The sequence below is a fragment of the Prionailurus viverrinus genome, chromosome A2 (assembly GCF_022837055.1).
Source record: "Prionailurus viverrinus isolate Anna chromosome A2, UM_Priviv_1.0, whole genome shotgun sequence".
NCBI lineage: Eukaryota > Metazoa > Chordata > Mammalia > Carnivora > Felidae > Prionailurus > Prionailurus viverrinus.
This window is the reverse complement of record NC_062562.1, coordinates 113046313-113067493: the sequence shown is the minus strand read 5'-3', so window position 1 is coordinate 113067493 and position 21181 is coordinate 113046313. Positions and strand designations below refer to the sequence as shown.

At 35.7% G+C, this 21181-nt stretch overlaps 1 protein-coding gene across 7 annotated transcripts in view; it reads left to right on the top strand.

The window, feature by feature from the left end:
• Nucleotides 1-21181, top strand: part of MACC1 (MET transcriptional regulator MACC1) — a 97998-nt gene that overhangs the window by 40034 nt on the left and 36783 nt on the right. For 4 of the 7 annotated variants that reach the window (XM_047850801.1, XM_047850802.1, XM_047850804.1 and 1 more), the window contains 4 exons: nucleotides 2548-2588; nucleotides 4466-4588; nucleotides 6305-8346; nucleotides 11941-12129. In XM_047850801.1, coding sequence (XP_047706757.1) covers nucleotides 2548-2588; nucleotides 4466-4588; nucleotides 6305-8346; nucleotides 11941-12129 — 2395 coding nt within the window. The remainder of the gene's footprint in view (nucleotides 1-2547; nucleotides 2589-4465; nucleotides 4589-6304; nucleotides 8347-11940; nucleotides 12130-21181) is intronic. The other 3 variants (XM_047850805.1, XM_047850807.1, XM_047850806.1) reach the window with 1 other exon arrangement.

Genomic DNA, 21181 nt, shown 5'->3' with positions numbered 1-21181 from the left:
AGTTAGAAAATACTTTGAACCTACTAAGTGGCTACAAGTAGCAATTTTCACTATATAATAGCTACTATAAGCACTTCATAGGAACATGTTGTATTTTGCTTTCTTTGGTATGAGTATAACTTCATATTTTTACAGTGTTATATTAGTTTCAGGTGTACAGTAAAGTATTTAAACAATTCTTGCCTGTGCTCATCATGACAAGGGCACTCCTAAATCCCCATCACCTGTTTAACCCAACAAAGAAACACATTTTAAAGAAATTACTCTTTTAGGGGCACTTGGATGGCTCAGTCAGTTAAGCATCCGACTGTTGATTTCAGCTCAGGTCATGATCTCACAGTTCGTGGAATTGAGCCCTACATCAAGCTCTACACTGACAGTGCAGAGACAGCCTGGGATTCTCTCTCACCCTCTCTCTCTGCCCCTCCCCTGCACATGCACACACTTTATCTCTCAAAAATAAATAAACATTGAAAAATGAAGGAATAATTCCTTTAAATGATATCACTTCCCTGGCTACTCTTTTGCAAATGTTCCTCTCTGCCCCCCAAAATTTTCTGGGATCTTTTGCTAAGTTGTACAGTTGGCAAATATTCCCAGGTGCTTAAGGCCTAGTTTAAATAGTAAAATAAATGTAAAGCAAAACTTTGTGCATTGGCTTCTTAAGAAAAGAATAATGCATCATGTAAATCAGAATAAGTGTGTTGTAAAAGGCATGTTTGACAAGAATATGTCCCCAATTAAGTGAGTAGTAGACTGCTCTTTTCCCACTTACTCATTCTAGCCAAGATTGACTCATGCTTCTTTAGACAAAATTTTTTTTAAAAATCCCCTTTTAAGAAAGCAATTGCCATTGAGTATGACATTTAATTGTAAGAAAACACAGGGGAATGATAAATATGGCAAGTGCTATTTGCACCTGTGTAAACAAGCACTGACCTCAACAGGTCACCATCATGGTCATTTTAGTCAAAGGCTTTTCCCGTACACCACCTCTCCTCCCTGTATTCATAGAACAAATTCATAGGGTGAAGCCCTGTAAGACGTGGTGTGTGTGTGTGTGTGTGTGTGTGTGTGTGTGTGTAAACAAAAAGATTGAGAAAAGGAAGATTTGTTGGAGGATAGTGGGAACAGGCAGAGAATAAGGAGAAATCTATTTGGAAAGAATTTAGCATGGTGGTTTTTAGAATGTAGTTCTCAAAATGTGCCCCTCTCTCCCCAACCCAGAGCCACAGCATCACATCACTTGGCCACTTTGTTAGAAATGCAAATTTCTCAGGTGCCTCCCCAGCCCTTCTGGATCAGAAATATAGGGTAGGTCCAGCAAATTGTGTTTGATCAAACCTTCCAGGTGATTCTGGTACCACTGAGGTATAGAACCACTGGTTTAAAGGACAGCAAAGATTTGCTTGAGCATTTGGAGAAGAGGGCTACCTCACAAAGAATTCCAGCTAATGACCACCTTGTGCCTTTGTTTCTGAAATGTTATGATCCTCCAGGACCATAGGTGCATAAGTCACCATTCTGATTCTTAGGTTGTTGAGGACTTTTAACTGCATTATTCTAGGTTATTAACTATTTTCTACACTAAGGGTTGTTAGCTTTGAAGGAATCCTGGATATAAATTGTTCCTTTCTGCTCTTTCCTCTACAAGAAATTAAGGGGTCTAGGGAGCTTTCTGTGTACATTGATTTTCCATTTAAAATGTACTTTATCTTTTTAAAAAATACTTTTTCATGTAAGGATTTTTTTTCTCATTTTAATTTGATTTGCTCAATGTTGCTCAAGGATGTGCACTTCGTTTTCTATTCTAAAGTTTTGGCTACCTATGGTGTGCCAAGGACTTTAGTTTTTGACACTGTATTTGGTAAAATCAACCAGAGAATTTTGAAGATCTGCCTGGAAACTTGAGGCTTCAGTTTAAATTGCATATTGCACAGTTTGGCTTTTCACCCCAACTTTCCATGCAGTTTTGCCTATCAGGGGAAAAAATTGTTATTTCACCATTTGAATTTTTTAAGCATGCCACATTATGAGATAATTTTTGCATTTGTTTATCCACTATGTTTGGAAAACATGTTTTCCCCCTTCTTTTCTTTCCTTTCCCTGCCCTTTCCTATTATTTCTTCATTTAATTTTGTTCATTATTTTCTTGATACCAGAAACGGCTTTTGATTCCTTTCAAAAATAGAACGAATTTCTTTGAAATAAAATGTCAGGAACTTGAAAGAAGAGTATGACAAACATAGTTAAAGGTGGAGGAGATGTGGTTAATGCCTAAAGGAGAACAAGAAGTAAAAGTTTAGCATGACTAGCAGTCTGAATTAGAAGGTGGGATAGTCTGAGAATGTAGTATTGGGAACCTCGAGTCTGAGAAGGGGGGTATGCATCCTGGGTCATGGAATTTATGGAGTAGCAGTAATGTGAATGAAGAATTATGTCAGGGTCAGTTACTCACCAGCTGTTTGACCTCGTAGACTAGTTATGTTCCGTTGCTGAGATTCATTTTTGTACTCTAAAATCTTACTGAAGATATTTATTTTTCAGTGTTGTCATGGGACAAAGAGATAACATGTATGTGAAGAAGGGTGAGTCACAGCAATGAGATGCTTCCAGTTAGTATATACCGATGCTTTTAATTGCAATTCTCCTGTTTTCATAGTTGCACGGTACTTCATTGAATTAAAACACCATATTTATTTATTCATATGGCAAAGGATAATTGGGATGATTCTAGTTTTTTGTTGATATAATGAACATTCATGTATATCTGTTCTGATGTATATATTCAAGGTTTTACTACAACAAATGTACTAGAACAAAACAACTGAGATAGGAATTGCTGGGTACTAGGCTGTAAGCATCTTTCCTAGATAATGCCAGATTGATTTTTAGGTGATTATACCAATTGACACTTCCACTAACAGTGTACATGAGTTCCCATTTTCTCCACCTCGTTGCCAATAATTGGTGTTGCAGATTTTTAAATTTTGGCAAATTTGATAGGTATAATTGTACCTTAGTGGTCTCACTTAGAATTCCTCTGGCTTCCAATAAATTGAGCATATTTTAATATATTTGGAGATCGTTTGTGTTTACCTTTTAAAGAAATGCTTGTTCAGGTCTTTTCAAAATTGTCTATAATTTTGTTTTTATTTTGCTTATTAATTTGTAGGAGTCTTTTACAATCCAATCCTTTTTTGCTTTTTTCAGTCATATGTAATGGAAATATCTTCTCCCACTTTTTGGCTTATATTGTTATGTTTTGTAAATGATGTTTTTTGATCTATAGGACTTTTCATTCTTTTTAAATTTTTTTTTTTTGAGAGAGAGAGAGAGAAAGAACGAGTGTGTGTGTCATGCACAAGCAGGTGGGGCAGAGAAAGAGAGAGAGAGAGAGAGAGAGAGAGAGAGAGAGAGAGAGAGAGAGAGAATCTTACACAGGCTCTACACCTAGCACAGATCCCAAAGCAGAGCTTAATCTCACAAACCTGGGATCATGACCTGAGCCAAAAACCAAGAGTTGGTTGCTTAACTGATTGAGCCACCCAGGTGCCCTTCTCATTCTTTTTTAATATGGTTTGCATTTTGTGTGTTTGTTCTTTGCCTAGAAATTATCTACTTCTCAGAAAATGTAAAGATAATTCCTTAGACTCTATTTTCAAGTTTTCAAGTTTTGCTTTTCAGTCTTCAAATGTCTTAGAAATGATTTTTGTATAATCAATGTAATTTTGTTTAAGCATGAAAACAAATTGTATCTTTACCATTTATTGAATAACCCACCATTTCTACACTGCTCTGAGTGGCCACTTCTGTCATATAGCAAGTTTTTGTGTGGGGATGGGTCTGTTCTAGGGTTATTGTATGTCCTTAGTTTATTTCTCTTCCAATTTCACATTGTCTCACTTAGCACATATTGATAATAAGTGCTAATATCCGGTGGCACACTTCATTTACATTCTGTTATTTTTCTGGATTGTCTTGAATATTAGCCCTTTGCTTTTCTGTAGAAATTTTTTAAAAAGCTTAAGAAGTTACAAACACATACACATACATAACATCTTGTGATTTCCCTTGGAACTGCACTGAATGTATAGAACTTAGGGGAGATTTTCAGTTTTGTGAATGTTTGTCCTCCAATCACCAAACAGGGATTTCCGATTTATTGAAGTTTCAACTTACTATTCCTTTTCTCTTGTCCTTGGGATTTTCATTAATTACTTTTTTTTATGGGATCAGTAATACATTTTAGTTTAGAATCTGAGCATTTTTCAGAGAAGCACTAATATATATTTCAGGATATCTAATCTAGCATCCTACCAGAAATAGAGGACCTATGTAGAGTATTGTTATATGAAAGTTTCTATTTAAGGGTATGTGAATACTTTAAATTTAGTTTCTTGGCCACCTTGTACATAAATACTTGTAAAATATTTATTTGTTTGTTTGTTTGTTTATTGTCTAGGTGGGAAAATGTTAACCAATGAAAGAGCCCATTTTTGGTCAGGAAGGATTTCACGAAGTAAGTCTGAGGGAAATTTATGTGACATGGAAGATCAAAAATCCTCAAGAAATTTCCATATTACAGGTACTTAAGTATTTTACCCATTGCCAATAACTATTGGAGGGATACCTCTGAGAAGAGCTACAAAAGATTAAAAGAATTATAAAATTATTATAGAAATACACTATCATTAAAAAGATGAGCAAGGGGCGCCTGGGTGGCGCAGTCGGTTAAGCCTCCGACTTCAGCTAGGTCACGATCTCGCGGTCCGGGAGTTCGAGCCCCGCGTCGGGCTCTGGGCTGATGGCTCAGAGCCTGGAGCCTGTTTCCGATTCTGTGTCTCCCTCTCTCTCTGCCCCTCCCCCGTTCATGCTCTGTCTCTCTCTGTCCCAAAAATAAATAAATGTTGAAAAAAAAAATTAAAAAAAAAAAAAAAAAGATGAGCAAAACGAAATAGCCCAGGCAACAGATTATGTAAATCTTATGAGAAGGCAAAACTTTATTATTAAGTGAATGATATTTCTGGTACATATAATGAATTTGGAGGCTAAAGAGATCTCTAGAGATTGGAGTGTGCTAGAAAATCTTTATGGAGAATAAAAGAGTTGAATTGATCTTCAGAGGAAGAGTAAGTTTTAAGAGAGATGAAACCAGGTTGAAGCAACAAGGAAATAAGAGAAATGCAATTTTTATTGTTCAAGTGCATCTTCTAATTTTTAATATGTGATACTGAAAACTCATTTCAATCAAGATATAGCTGTATACATATTAAACAAAAAAGTCTGACTGTTTACTTGAACTCATTTTCCAATTTTGGCTGGCCATTTGGCTTTCATTTTCTTGAAAGCAGTACTAGTTTCACCAAGTCCACAGAATCGTTACCAGTATTTATTGGGAAATGACCAAGTATGAGTTACTCTAATCATTAATAAATGACTTTAATATTTGTGAGATATATAGAAATTCCTTATGGTTCATGTGTAAATATTTTAATGTGGTGGTGATTCTTAAACTACTTTCCAAAGAAATAACATGTTTTCATTTCATAGTGGTAAGCTTGTTCTTAGTCATTTTAAACTTGGAAAAGTTCAACGAATCCTTTCAAATAGTAAATCTAATGGTGACCAATTTTTCAATATTTATTGTCATGAAATGTTTATTTTTCTGGAAAAAACTTGAACATTATTAAAATTCATCAGTGCAGTTATCAGGAAATAACCTAAGACATGCATTACTATTTAATTTGGCATATTGTTTTTTAAATTTTAAATACAAAATTGCTTTAGCCGTTAACAGATGCATTTGATATTTTTACATATGGAATATTACCAGAAAAGAAAAAACATCAAATGAATAATCTAGGTATATTGAGACCAAATATTCAGTGTTTAGAAAAATCTGGATAGTTGACTGAATTATTCTGTTTGTTCAGGGGTTTTATTTTGTGAAAATAAAACATGAAACAATAATGCATAAGTGTAGGTAGTCTGGGTAATTTTCAAGGAAATGTGTTCAACTGATTACTGTATAAATTTTTGAGCACTTATTTGTAAATTATAGTGACTTAAGGTAAAATAACATTAAACATGGTAAAAAATAAACTGGCAGGACAGTTTCTCTTTTCCTGTAACATCAAAATTTGAGCAAATTTAACATTAATTTTGTAGTAGCTGTTACACTGGAGATCGAAAAGCAAACTAAAGAGTCTTGAATTGTTAAGCAATAGTGAAAATTACTCTTGGTTGTGTCTCAGAATGCCACTTCATCTTTGTTTTGCTTTGTTTTTGTCTAAATAACAAGAATGTCCAGACCCAGGATTTCTTCTCAATTGGCCAGATGCTTTCACCTGTCATGGCAATAGTGCTTCCAAAATTACAAATCCATTCTGGAATGAATTGTCTGCTTCTAACCCATTTTTGGATGACATAACTCAGCTAAGAAATAACCAGAAGAGAGACAATATTTCCATCTTGAAGGAAGATCCTTTTCTCTTTTTTAGAGAAATAGAAATCGGAAATTCTTTTGATTCCTCTGGCGATGAACTGGATGTGCATCAGTTGCTTAGGCAGTCTTCCCCACGGAAAGCTGGAAGATCTAAAAGTGTTTCAGAACTTTTGGACATTTTAGATGACACAGCACATGCCCATCAGAATATACATAACTCTGACCAGATACTAGAACAAGACTTAGAATGGCTTCAGAATGACAGAGAGGCTTATAAAATGGCTTGGTTAAGTCAGCGCCAGCTGGCCCGTTCCTGCCTGGATTTGAATATAATTAATCAGAGTCCTGGATGGGCCCAAACACAAGTTGCAGAGACTGTGACAGTTTGTAAATTAAGCCACCAAGGAGGATCAGTACAATTACCTGAATCAGATATCACTGTTCATGTACCCCAAGGCCATGTAGCTGTGGGAGACTTCCAAGAGGTATCTCTAAGGGCTTTTCTTGAACCTCCACAAACGCTTAACCATGATCTTTCATGCACCGTAAGCCCACTGTTGGAAATCATGTTAGGCAACCGTAACACAATGGAAGCCATTTTGCTGGAGATGAAAATAGGGGCTGAAGTGAGAAAGGATCCTTTCAGCCAAGTCATGACAGAAATGGTATGTTTACACAGCTTGGGTAAAGAAGGCCCTTTCAAAGTGTTAAACAACTGCTATATTTATGAAGACATTATTCAAGTCAAGCTAATAGACTTGAGCCAGGTGATGTATCTAGTGGTTGCTGCACAAATTAAAGCTACTCAGTCACCAGCTGCCACCATTTGGGATTGTATCCACAAAACCACGTCAGTTGGAATTTATGGGCCCAGATATATTCATCCCAGTTTCACTGCTATTTTTATAGTTTGTGGACACAGTTATATGCCAGGAAAGCTTACAATCTCTGATATTAAGAAGGGTGGTAAAAACACATCTCCGGTTGTGTTTCAGCTTTGGGGGAAGCATTCATTCTTCCTTGACAAGCCACAAGATTTAAATATTTCTGTTTTTTCATGTGATCCTGATTTTGAAGTGAAGGCAGAAGGAGAAAGGAAAGAAATTAAACAAAAGCAGTTGCAAGCAGGTGAAGTAGTTAATCAACAATTTTTATTTTCCTTAGTTGACTCCAGAGAAATGCACTTGTTTGTTTTCCGTGTTCAGGTGGAGCCTCCCAATGGTAGAGCACTTACACAGTTCTTTATCACTACACCTGATCCAGCTCCTAGCCTAAAAAGGCTCTCAAATCTGCCAGGTAATTTGCAGGAAGAGAAGAAAATCAGGTCTGCTCCATTGTTACCAACTGTGTGTGTTAAATATCCCACATTTCAGGACAAAAAAATGAACTTCACCAACTATGGGGTAACCTTGAAGACAGTGCTAAGACAAAAAAAGATTGACTACTTACTTGAATATTTCAAAGGGGACACAGTAGCTCTTCTTGGAGAGGGTAAGGTAAAAGCTATTGGGCAGTCCAAAGTGAAAGAATGGTACGTGGGAATCTTGAGAGGTAAGGTTGGACTTATACATTGCAAAAATATCAAGGCGATTGCCAAGGAACAAGTAATATCTATGTCAGATAATGTCTTCACAACCAGAAATCTTCTTGAACAAATTACCCTACCCTTTAAAAAACTGACGTACATCTACTCAGTTGTATTGACCTTGGTGTCAGAAAAAGTTTATGATTGGAAAGCTTTAGCCGATGTCTTGGGTTACTCACATCTGGCACTAGAAGATTTTGATCAAATACAAGCAGACAAAGAATCGGAAAAAGTTTCCTATGTTGTAAAGAAGTTAAAGGAAGATTGCCATGCAGCTAGACACGCCAGGAAGTTTCTTTATGAACTTATTGTGGTGAGTATTCCTTGATCACAGTAATATATTTACCATAGAGAACTTTATTAACTTAGCAATATTTACAACCAAACATATGAGAGAACTTAACAAAACTCTCAGCAGTCTCAAATAAACTGAAGTCACGTTATAGCAAATATAGAGTTTTTCTTACAAGATAATATAATTGATTTCTAAGTTTTAAAATTCAAGAGTGATTTTCCCAGAAACTAGGCTCCAGAGGATCATCTTTCAAAGGAAGATTAAAGATTCTGTTTGTGTTAGAGTGTAACAGTTAAGAGATCTCTTCTCCTCTCTCAAGTAGTTGAATAGCTCTTAAAATATCAGAGAAGCTTCAATAAGATGAAAGTAAATAAAAACAAACTGGAACAAGATTGATTAACTTTTCCATTGCTATCTGTCCACTATTTAGTGTTTTTTTTTTTTAATTTTCAGCAGTGCTTTTAAAACATATCATCAGAATTTTAAAAGACCCATATCATCAATGCCCTTCATATTATCAATTTGACATTTTTCGTATGAATGCATCATAAGCCAAAAAATGATATTGCTAATTCTCTTCTTAATCCTCATGTTTTAATAGAACTCTCAGGATCGTTGTTTTGTTTTGTTTTGTTTTTTTCGACATAGTATTTACTCAATGGAGTAATACAGGCTCAATGGAGAGATACAAAGTAGATAAACTGTCTTGCCTTTAAAATAGAGATTCAGTATTTTATAAAAATAAAAAGAGGGGCGCCTGGGTGGCGCAGTCGGTTAAGCGTCCGACTTCAGCCAGGTCACGATCTCACGGTCCGTGAGTTCGAGCCCCGCGTCAGGTTCTGGGCTGATGGCTCGGAGCCTGGAGCCTGTTTCCAATTCTGTGTCTCCCTCTCTCTCTGCCCCTCCCCGTTCATGCTCTGTCTCTCTCTGTCCCAAAAATAAATAAACGTTGAAAAAAAAAATAAAAAGAAATCAAGAATATATTCCTAAAATTAGCTAAAATATGAATTTATAAATAATAATAATTATAGCTAACACTCCTGTAGGGTTATCTATGTGTTTGGCCCTATGCTGAACTCCCTATACACACTATCTCAGCCATAAACTCTATGGAGTAAGTATAGCTAGCTGGTATCTTCATTGTACCAACAGAGGAAACTGAGTTTTGGGAGGCTGGCAGACTTGCCCAAGACCCCACAGTTGGTTAGTATCAAGAGGGGACTTGAGACCTTTCTGGCTCCAAAGCCACATTTGAAACCACTATACTTTCCTAAAACAGTTATAAATGTGTATGTGTGTGTGTGTGTGTGTGTGTGTGTGTGTGTGTTGAAAGTTTGTGTGAATATGTATATTGGTCTGTGTAGTAAATACCATTGTAACTGGTCCTTAGGAGAGATGAGTAAGATTATACAGGCAGGTTGATACAGAGGACAAAAGCTTTAATCAAGGTGCACATGGAGGAGAGAGGTTTTTAGAGAGGAATTTATTCTGTGACATTAACAATAAAGAAATAGTATATATAAAACATTTTCTTTTCTTCATAATTTTTTTGATTCAACAGTGATACTGAGAAGGTTAAATTTTGAAAGCCCCAATATCCAGTCATTAAGTGGATAGTTTTATGATGGTGTACCACATTCTCAATCTAGCCATTTAGAGTCATTGGCTGATCTACCTGGTTGAAGCTGCATGTGCATTTTGCAGTGATTCATTACCTTTCATTACCTCTGCCTTAGTTCACGTTCAGCGTGGACCCATAAAATCTTGAATTGAAAATTGCCTTTTTTGTTTCTCTTAATGGAAAAAAAAAGTTATTTTGGTCAGGTGGTCTGGAAGTTTAAGCCTCATCATATCTACACTATATTGGTGTATGCTAATGAATTTAGTGGCTTTGGTGACTACCTAAACAGTGCTGATGAAGAATTCATTCAAGGGAGTAGTTCCTAAAAACTCATGCTGTGCCTGAGCAGAGGCTTCAGGATTTCTGTATGGAAGGAGTATAGAGGCCATATCTTGAAACCTTATTTGCATAACAAGTACATGTTTCTCTTGGATTGTATATTAATTTGGAGTAGCTTGAAGGGAAATAATAAAGATTGTGGGTTCTAAAACCCTTAGTCATATCTTAGACATTGAGACTGGTTGTCTTTATGTACTTGACAATTCCGAAAGTACCTGAGTATCTGATTCGATTTTCATAAAGATTATGGGCAGCTACAGAAGGTGATATCACCACTGTATCCATTTTAAAAATCACTAAACAGAGATATTTTGTTATTTATCTAAAGGCCTATACTTTGTGGAATTGGATTTTAAACTCAGATTATGTAACTCCAAGTGTAAATTTTTTTTCCTTAAAGCAAGAACCTGGAATAAGCATTGCTAAAACCATTCCACAACTTACTAAAATCATCTTCAGGGGCCTGCTAGCTCAGTACTGCTTTTCCCTGAGGTCCTAGCTCTTCACCATAAATGTAAGGATGAATACAGTCAATGTATAAAAACCACGGGTGGTCTTTCTGATGCTTCCATAGGAATGAACACTCCATGGACTTTACTAGTTGCCTTACCTGGCCATTCATTTTTACTTATTGTTTCATAGTGATAGATACAACTTTGAAATGCTGTTAAATGATGAGGCACTACTATGTTTATTTGCTTATTTGAAAAGAGAAGAGATAGATAGATAGATTTAATCCTATTTTAAAAAACATATTCAAGCCAAAGGGAAACTCATAGATTTGTTTGAAATATGTATGGTCATTGACAAAGCTCAGACACCTAATTAAAATGAAAGAAGGAAGGAAGGAAGGAAGGAAGGAAAGAAGGAAGGGAAGAAAGAAAGAAAGAAAGAAAAAGAGAGAGAGGGAGGGAGGGAAGGAAGAAGGAAGGAAGGAATGGAAGAAGGGAGGGAGGGAGGGAGGGAGGAAGGAAAGGGAAAACTGATGTTTTCCATTTTGCATTGTTGAAGACTGTTTTTAATACTAAATGGTTTATATTTAGCACAATTACAATGGGGGTGAAGGCAGAGAGTTATTTTTTTTAAGTCATAAATATAAATAGCTTTGTTCAAAGTTGTAGGAGTATCTTATTTTATGCAAGAGGCATCATTCTGGGAAGTTTTAAATCACATTTTGAGGAAAAATAGAATAATATTTACCAGCGCTAGTATGCTTATTTTTTTAGAAAAATCCTGTAGCCAATTCTCTGGTAAGGAAAGGAATTATTTTTTGTAGAGTGAATAATCATTCCTGGGTTGAAAAATTATAGACTGCTAGAACCTCAGGGTATCTTTGGAAGTGTCTAGTTGAACTTCCTCTTTTTCCAATTAGGATATTAAAGAAACATATTAGTTGAGTGGTTTACCCAAGGCCTTATAATTAGTCATTGAGTTGGGCTTAATTCTCCCCTAATTTTGGTCTAGTCATATCCTCTGTACTTTGCTGGTTGGATTTGCTTAAAAGTAAATCAGCTTTTTGAATTTTAGAAACCTCAAGTATACATGTGGTGAGAAAGAGGATACCAGTTTCTAGAATGTATAATGAAAAATTAACCTATAGGAGGAAGCCAAAATTAGTTGATTTTAACTATGGTATGTAATTGTTGCTGCAGGCTCTGCTGAAGATGGATTGCCAAGGGTTAGTAGCACAGCTCATCCAAGAGGCTGCTATTCTGACATCAGCTGTCAAACTTGGAAAAGGCTGGAGGGAACTAGCTGAAAAGTTAGTGCGACTCACAAAGCAACAGATGGAGGCATATGAAATTCCTCATCGAGGAAAAGCTGGAGGTATTGCTGTTGAGGTAAGATTTCTATTTGTCTAATTAAATAGTGAAAAATTGCAGACCAAGGAAATCAAACGTAAATCTATATACATGGATTCATTGAGGCAGTCTCCTAGAGGACCCACTAATTGAAGTCACTGTAGCTATAATCATCAATATTATCTGAACTAAACCTACATCTCTCCTTAAAGGCCTTGAGAACCTTTAAAATATATTGATGTTTCTCCTATTGGATTGCATTTTAACATGGTCTTTGAGCAAATAAATTGAGCAAATTAGATAGCTAGCCATTGAGTAGGCAGGGCTATAAGAACTTGAGGCAGAGAACAGATAAACTTTGAAGAGAGGAAATGGGGCCAAATCAGAATAAAGGAGGAGGATATAATAATAAGTATTTATCAGCCTCAGTTATAGACTTAGTCACCTATGATAAATAATGTTTGATGACAAACATTAAGGAGGTGGATGTTGTGGGGTTGCTGGTAATGAGAGCCTGGTAATGCAGCTAGAAGTACCTAAGAGCTTCATTATTTCCTTTGTAATTTTCTATACAGTAAGAACTATAGACATCAAATATAGAATAACAACACTTAGTACAAAGTAAATACTTACCATGCAAATATTGTTTTTATTAATATTAAAACAAATGTACACTGGTAGGCCTAGATTAGGTAAATATTTTCTCTATTTACCATAAAGAAAGAGAATCCATTTTTATTGACTTAAATGAAAATATTCTAGTGATAAGCACATATAAAATGTCCTGTGTCTTTCTCTCACATGAGTGAAAGCATTTTCAAGATATTTTTAGCTAAGGAAAGGTTATCTCTCTGATTAGATGATAACTTGGTAGGAGGCAGAAGCTATGTTCCCCACTTCCTATTTGGGCATAGAGCTGGGTTTTAATTTTTTGAGAATTTTTTCTTATTTTGAAACAACTATGCCAGCTGGGTGAGCACAACAAGACAACTTTTCCATGAAGCTTGAAGAGTCAGATCAAGTCAGGTAAATCCCAGCAGCTGCGCTGGAAGCTTCAGCATTCCTGGAGCCTGGCTATCCAGCAAGGACTCCAAACAGACTCTTGAGGCAAGAGCATCCAGGACACATCCCCCCCTTTTAGATTACTCCCCCTTATAGACTACATTTACTTCCATATACTGAGAAGGACATTACAATCTACAAATCAGTTTTTACTGAATGAGCTAAAAGATGACACACCTTTAATAAGGAAAAAAAGAACAACATTCTGAGGGATATGCTATTATGATATTTAAGTGAACTTGATTCATACATTGTCGATTGAGATACCACCACCTATCAGAATGGCCAAAATCCAGAACACTGATGACACCAAATGCTTTGGAGGATGTGGAACAATGGGAATCCCAAGTCATTGCTGGTGGGAATGCAAAATGATACAGTCACTTTGGAAGGCACTGTGGCTGTTTCGTACAAAGAAAACATACCCTTAACTTATGATCACTCAATCACACTCGCTGGTATTTACCCAAAAGAGTTAAAAACTTTTGTCCACACAAAAACCTGCACACGAATGTTTATAGCAACTTTATTCATAATTGCCAAAACTTGAAAGCAACCAAGATGTCCTCCAATAGGTGTCTGGGTAAATAAACTAGTAGATCCAGACAATGGAACATTATTCAGTGCTAAAAAGAAATGACTTACCAAACCATGAAAAGACATGGGAAAACTTTAAATACATATCACTAAGCGAAAGAAGCCAATCTGGAAAAAAAGCTTCACACTGTATGATACCAAATAGATGACATTCTGGAAAAGGTAAAATTATGGAGACAGTAGAGAGATCAGGGGTTGCCAGACTTTCAGGAAGGAGAAGTGAATAGGCAGAGCACAGAGGATTTTTAAGGCAGTGAAAATACTCAGTATAATATCATAATGAGATCTATATTTGTCGAAACTCATAGCATATACAACACATGGATATGCAATGAATATACAATGAACCCAAGGTTAACTGTAGACATTGAGTATTTATAATATATCATTGTAGATTCATCAATTCTAACAAATATACCCCTCAGGTGGAGGCTGCTGATAACAGGGTAGGCTATAGGCTATGCATATATGCATATGCACCTATGCATAGGTGGGAGATATATGCAAAATCTCTACCTGCAAAATCTAGATATATGTGAACCTAAAACTGCTCTAAAATAATTCTTTTTTAAAAAAATGTTTATTTTATTTATTTTCAGAGAAAGAGTGCAAATGGGGGAAGGTGGGGAGAGAGAGAGAATCCCGAGTAAGCCCCATGCTGTCAGCACAGAGCCAGATACAGGGCTCGATCTTACAAACTGTGAGATCAGGCTCAGTCTCACAAACCATGAGATCATGACCTGACCTGAAAACAAGAGTCAGATGCTCTATCAGCTGAGCCAACCAGGCACCCCTAAAAATAATTCTTTAAAAAAAGTTGCCTAACTGAAAGCCAGACTTTTTTTTTTCTTAGTAAGGCCTTGTTTTTAGAAGGGTTTTCTTGAGAATTATTTACCAGAAAGTTTTTATTCTCTCAGGTTTGTTAAGCATCTAACTTCTCTCTAATTGTGATTGTTTATATTTTGTCTTTCCCTAAATCTTGATGGAAGCCAACAAACAGCCTACTTTTCCATTATTTACTTTTGCACAGTCCAAATCACAAATGACTAAGTGCATGTCTAAGGTTGATAAAAATTCATAAACAGAAAGGAAAGTCCCTAGGTGTCTTTCTGGAGGTTATCATTCAATTTACTGTGGCTAATGCTGACAGTCATTGCTGTGATTCATGTTATTAAATGCTTAGAAAATTATGCATGATATGGGCCTGAACCCATTCCAAATAATCTATGGGAGTCTAGACCACTTAAACTAAAGGGTAAATGTATGCTAAGTTTTATCCCCCTGGAAAAACAAAACAAAACAAAAACAAAAACAAGAACAAAAACAAAAAACAGCTGTACAGTTTTTTTTTTTCTCTCAGGAAAGAGACTACTCACAAAAATGATCAATTTACAAGTCAAGAAATGATTTTAAAACACACTGATACTAGTTCTGGGTAGGGCATGCAGAAGGAGGGAACCAGAATTGGGGCACAGAGATAACAAGGCCTGGTGGTTCCCATGCTGCTTTTGTTTCCTTTATCTCACTTCCTCAGAGGGCATACTTTCCAATATTTTCTCTCTATGTGTGCCAATGTCTACAATCGGGCTCTTCACTCACTTTCATTCTTTTTCTATTTCTCTTCTTTGCTTTTGTTCTATTTTTATTTTATCTTAAAGACAGTTATCTGGCTCTTATTCTGTTCCAGGCACTATTCCAAGAGCATTACAAAAATTGACTTTATTTAATCCTTTCAACAAAAACTTCTGGGGCAGATATTACTACTATCTAAGATAGAGAGGCTGAGTAACTTGCTTAAACATACATAGCTAGGAAGTCATGGAACCAAGTTTGGAGCACAGACCTTGACTCTGGGACCTTTGTACTTTCACCATTATTCTCTGCCCACCCACGCCAAATCCAACATGGTAGCTGAGTGGCAGTGCCACGAGGTGTGGTCAGGACTGGGGGTTTAAGCAACTCATTTCATTTTTTCTTTTTCTTTTTTCAAGCCATTGTATGATACTACCAAAATTTGCCTTAGTATCTTTATCAAGCTTCAATCCAATTAAAGAAAAGAGATTATTAATAGCATGTCAGATATTTCTTTGAGTACTTTTGGCCATTTCTTATTATTTTATAAGGTGAAAAGAAAAGCTTCTCGCTGGACACTTCTGAGAAAGTCACTTTTTAAACTAACCACCTATCTAAGTTAAGTTATAAGAAATGTTAGTCAGCTTTTCTGATGATATTGAATTTCTAACATAAAAACAAAACTATAAAATTTTGAGTCTGATTTTAAGCAAAATATGTTTTTGGAGTATTGCCTTTGAAAAAGAAATACATTTATACTATACAAAGATGTTTAATCATTGCCAAGGTTTTCCAGTGAATGTTAATGAAAATTCATTGGAGTTTATTTTCCTGACCATATTCAGAGCTTTAATTTAAAAACCAGAATCAATAAAATATTAGAAAAATAGCCCATTAAAAAAATTGGATTTTATAAGGAGAAAATGCTGGGGATTTCAGGGCTACGATGTTCTTAGGCCTAACTTGGATACTCTTGACTTAAGCTTCTGGGATTAATGGTATGTGTGACAATTTTCCCAGTAACTGTCTTCCATTGTCCCCTGACACACAATACAGAAGATACTCTCTCCATCTTATTCAGTCAGGACACTTACTTACCAAGGACACTAAACATTACTTCTTATTAAGTACCTTCTACCGCACTGAGCTCCACCTCAAACACAGGCACCAAAAGGCCTGTCAAGGCTGATTTCTTATCTGAACTGCCAGAATGGGCCACCCTAATTATGGAAGCCTAAGGAAGTCAATGTTGTTAATTGTGATACAGTTTCATCTCAGAAGCCACTCACCTATAGGGAGTTATGACTGGAATGGTGTGTTTATAAGTCTTTTTGCTCAATCAGTGAGGTCTGATTTTCTGTTTTGTCTTCTAGCCATATATTTGTCCCCCCTCATTTCTGACTGGCAGCTATAGTGTTCAGAGCACTTTTTTCTGGGTCTAGATTTAAAGTGAGAAAGTAGGTATTCCTCAAAGAGCTAACTTTACTTATTTTTTATACACGAATAAAAGTTCTGTATGGAATTCTTCCTACTTATTTAGTATCTTCCCTCTGAATCCTTGCTCTCAGTATTTAATTCATCTGTACTTTTAACATATTTACTAGGACTGTCAGTTCCCAGCATTGGAGCTTTAGCAGCTATAAAAATCGCAAACAGAATGAAAAATATGATTTTTTTCTCCCTAAAGCCACATTTTATTTGGCCTGGGAATTGAGATAAATTGTTAATAACTTGAATTATTTTATTTTAAAAAAAGTATATGATTAGATGCTGAAATAAGTGAAAATAATGAGAATGGTAATAGTTGCAATTTATTGTGTGTTTACTGTGTCAGCTAATCATTATGAGCATTTTATTTACCGTATTTCATTTATTTTAACAAACTTTGTAAGGAAGACATTATAACCATTCACAATTTACACATATGCAAACTACGAGTGAATGCATTTGTGTAAATCATCCAGAATTACATGGTTATTAAGTACAGAACTGGGTTCGAGACCCAGGTATGTTTTACACACAGTCCTATCCAATATGCACAACTAATAAGTCCTTTCAGAATTAGCTAAATAAAAGAAGATCAAATTGGGAAGGAACTGTCAGAAGACGCACCCTAGTCCTGAAGGATGGATAGCATTTGGATAATTGGAGAGGATTGGAAGGAGATTTCAGTGCTTCTGGATACCAGTGACTTTTAGAGACCATTGAGGAGACTATGTGGGCTGGGGGGGGAGAGGTCATTTTAGTAATTATTGGGAGATATGGTCATATATGTATATATTGGAGACAATAGAGTCTTTAATGACTGCCAGAGCATAGAGGTTAAGATTGCTGGTCTGGATTCCTGATATAGTCTATTATCTATTAGTCTTCAGCAAATAAACTTTTTTTTCTAGGAATATTTTTTTTTTGGAAAGTGATGTGAATTATACTATCTTGCTCATCGGATATTTGGAGGATTAAATGAAATAATATACATGAAATATTTGGAATAATGCTTTGCACATTGTAATAACTAAATATATATTATCCATTATTTTAAATAAGAGGAAGAGGTGAATTTAACAACTGTGTGACATTGAATGATTTTGGAAAAGGAAATATAGTAATTTTTTAGTAATATGGCTGCAAGTAACTATACAAAGAATGTAGGCAAGGGAAAAGTCACCAATGATTTCAAGGTTTCTCTTCTAAAAACTGGTGGAATGGTAGTGCATGGAAAAAATAAGAAGAAAAAAGCCTTGGCTGTCAGCTTTTTTACTGGTTTAACAATGTTTATTTTCCTTGGAAAATGTCTCTTGCAAAAGATAAAAGAAGTTCTTGAACTCTTATGGTTTTCTGGCTCACACAGCAAGTCCTGGATTCTGCAGGGACATTGCATTGTCCACTTCTAGCCTTGGTACTTAACTGTATGGTTTGCTGGGCTTTTACAGTATGAGATACATTTACAATTTTTTAAAGATGGGAAAGTATTACATGGAAATTCATCTACCAGTGGTAACATGTATAGACTAATTTCTCAGTTCTTCATTGTTTGGACTACAGATTTGACACAGTGACATAATATTTAGATTACCATAGTCTATTTTGTACAATACTATAATGCTTATTGCTACAATATTTAATTCCAGAAATTACTCCATTTCTTGAAATGATGAAATAAAGAAACAATGACATCACAGTGAAATTCATGGGGTAGCACATTGTAGTCATATGATCTTCTACATTGTATGTCTTATTACCTACCGAAAATCAAATAGAAATAATAATCATATTAATAAATATTATAAAGTTTAAATATTATAAAGATATCTTAAATTGGATTTAGAGACACAAATGTTTTATTTAGAGTTTAGGTTTTCTTTATTGAGATTTATTTTGAGGAATCACAAACAACCAGGAATTTCAGAAAAACCAAACCCCAGCTAAGTGTAAGACTTAAATCAGCATTGATTAAAACTGCTTACTACTGAAATAAATCCATGGCTATACTTTAATGAAATGACTCTGGATTTATAGCTGGGTGACCTGAATTCTCTTCCTAACTAGGAGTTAGTGAGGATGGCTCGTCCAGCCAGTTTTCCTAAGATGTTAGATTGTTTTGAGTAGATGCAGGAGCAAAGTATGAGTCCTCTATCTTCCTCTGGGTTATGCTTAACCCCTGATGTTCCAAGTGGTTATTCCTAGAGGAAGCAAAGCTGGCTGTACCCAGAGACTTTTCCAAGAGAATCTTATGTCCAAGTTTCAAACAAGTCCATGTCCCTTCTAAGGAAATAGGGACTCCCTGATAGGTTAGCCTCCCTTCTTTTCTGAAGATAATGGTAACTCTCAACGCTATTTATGTACTTACCATTTAAGGTGATAGAAGACCCACCTGGATATTGTAAATGATGTACTGAAGATAGAACATATGTAATAATCATTAATAATGCAAATTTGCCTTAATACTTCTTCAGCTAATTGTACTTAAAATGAAACATTGCTCCTATACTTTTATGAGGAAAGTAAGGGGGTTATGAATCTTTTAATGTGGAAAAATGTAATCATCCAATTGTAGTTAACCAATTGCATCCTTTATGCTATTCATGTTTTATGAGCTAAAAAAAGACATAGAGTGCTAAGCTCAAATCTGAATTGCTTTTATTCATGTTGCATTTCATTATCCAGAGCATTATCTAATGAGTCTTACTGGCTTCTGGGAACAAGCGCTCTAAATTTGGAAAACTATTTTTTAAATTTCTATTCCTGTTTCATTTCTTTTGACATCTCACCACTTCTTTTATTGCTCTTTTACCATTTTCTTTGTCCTCTAATGCCTGGAAGATAAACCAAAGACATTTCACACAAATGCTAGGACTTTGGAAACTGCTAACCTTTAATAGATTAAATACTTACTGATGCTCCCTTATAGAAGGAGATCAAAACACACAGTTGAGAAATTAACAACTCTATGCTTTTGTCAGCCTCGTGCTTCCTATTCAGAGATGAACCCATAACATCGTGAAGTTAATATTTAAAAAAATCTCAGAGTATAGGAGTAAGAGTAATGCCTGTGTGTCAAATAATTGTGTTAGAGGTGAAGAAGACTGAGAGAATTTGTTTTGTGGTTACGAGTAATTCAACAAAAACAAACCCTCAGGAGCATGCTTTCCTTTGATTTATCTACGCATTAGTGCAGAGTTTCTGCATATCATCCCTTAAATCATAACACTGAACAAGAACGGAAGAACTATTTTAAACCACTAAATAGATATATAAGATAACATAAACCTGGAAGAGATCATAGCAGTCCACAATCACTTCCAGCTTTCAGAGGACTTAGGTCATTGTGGAAAGAAAATTGTTTATTCTACTGATTTTATTCATTCAAACATTTCCAGAAAATGTATGACTTTGTTTTCTCTTTAATTATTACAAAGCTGAGAATACTTTGTGGCTTTTTTTAAAGAAATTAATGTTTATTTTTGAGAGTCATAGAGACACAGTGTGAGCAGGGTGGGGGCAGAGAGAGAGGGAGACACAGAATCTGAAGCAGGCTCCAGGCTCTGAGCTGTCCTCACAGAGCCTGACGCGGGTCTCAGACCCACGAACAGAGAGGTCATGATCTGAGCCTAAGTCGGATGCTTAAACGACTGAGCCACCCAGACACCCTTCCTTTGTGGCTTTTAATGTGTATTTTTGGACCTAATTTTGTAAAGTCTATAGTTAATTAATGTATGCCAGTTTCCTCTTGTGTCTTTGCCTTCGATGGCATATGTTCACTTGCTGAATAAGAAAACGTAGAATGACAGACAGAAAGAAGTGCTGAAGAAACAAAAGTAAAATATTTAAGGACTTGAGTCAAATATCATATAGCTCTGTAGCAAAGGACAACAAAAAACTGATTAGACTATTTATAGCATTGATGAAGGCTGGGCTTTTGTCATGCTTTGTTAAAGCAAATCTCAATATAGAGAAAGTTCTATTTACCATACCTGGCAGAGACTTGTTTATTTCTCTTAATAAAACATACTTTTAAAACCTAGCCCCCGAGGGGTGCCTGGGTGGCTCAGTTGGTTAAGTGTCCTACTTTGGTTCAAGTCATGATCTCACAGTTCATGGGTTCGGGCCTGCATTGGGCTCTGTACTCACAGCTCAGAGCCTGGAGCCTGCTTCAGATTCTGTGTCTTCCTCTCTTTGCCCTTTCCCTGCTCACACTCTTTAAAAAATGAATAAATGTTAAAAAAAATTTTAAAACCTAGTTCCCCAAATTTAACATTTTTCATTTGTACCAAGTATGCAACTATAGCATATGCTTTAAATCCCATTTATTCTCAATTATTCTTGATATTTTCCCTGTTCATTACCCTAACTCCATAAT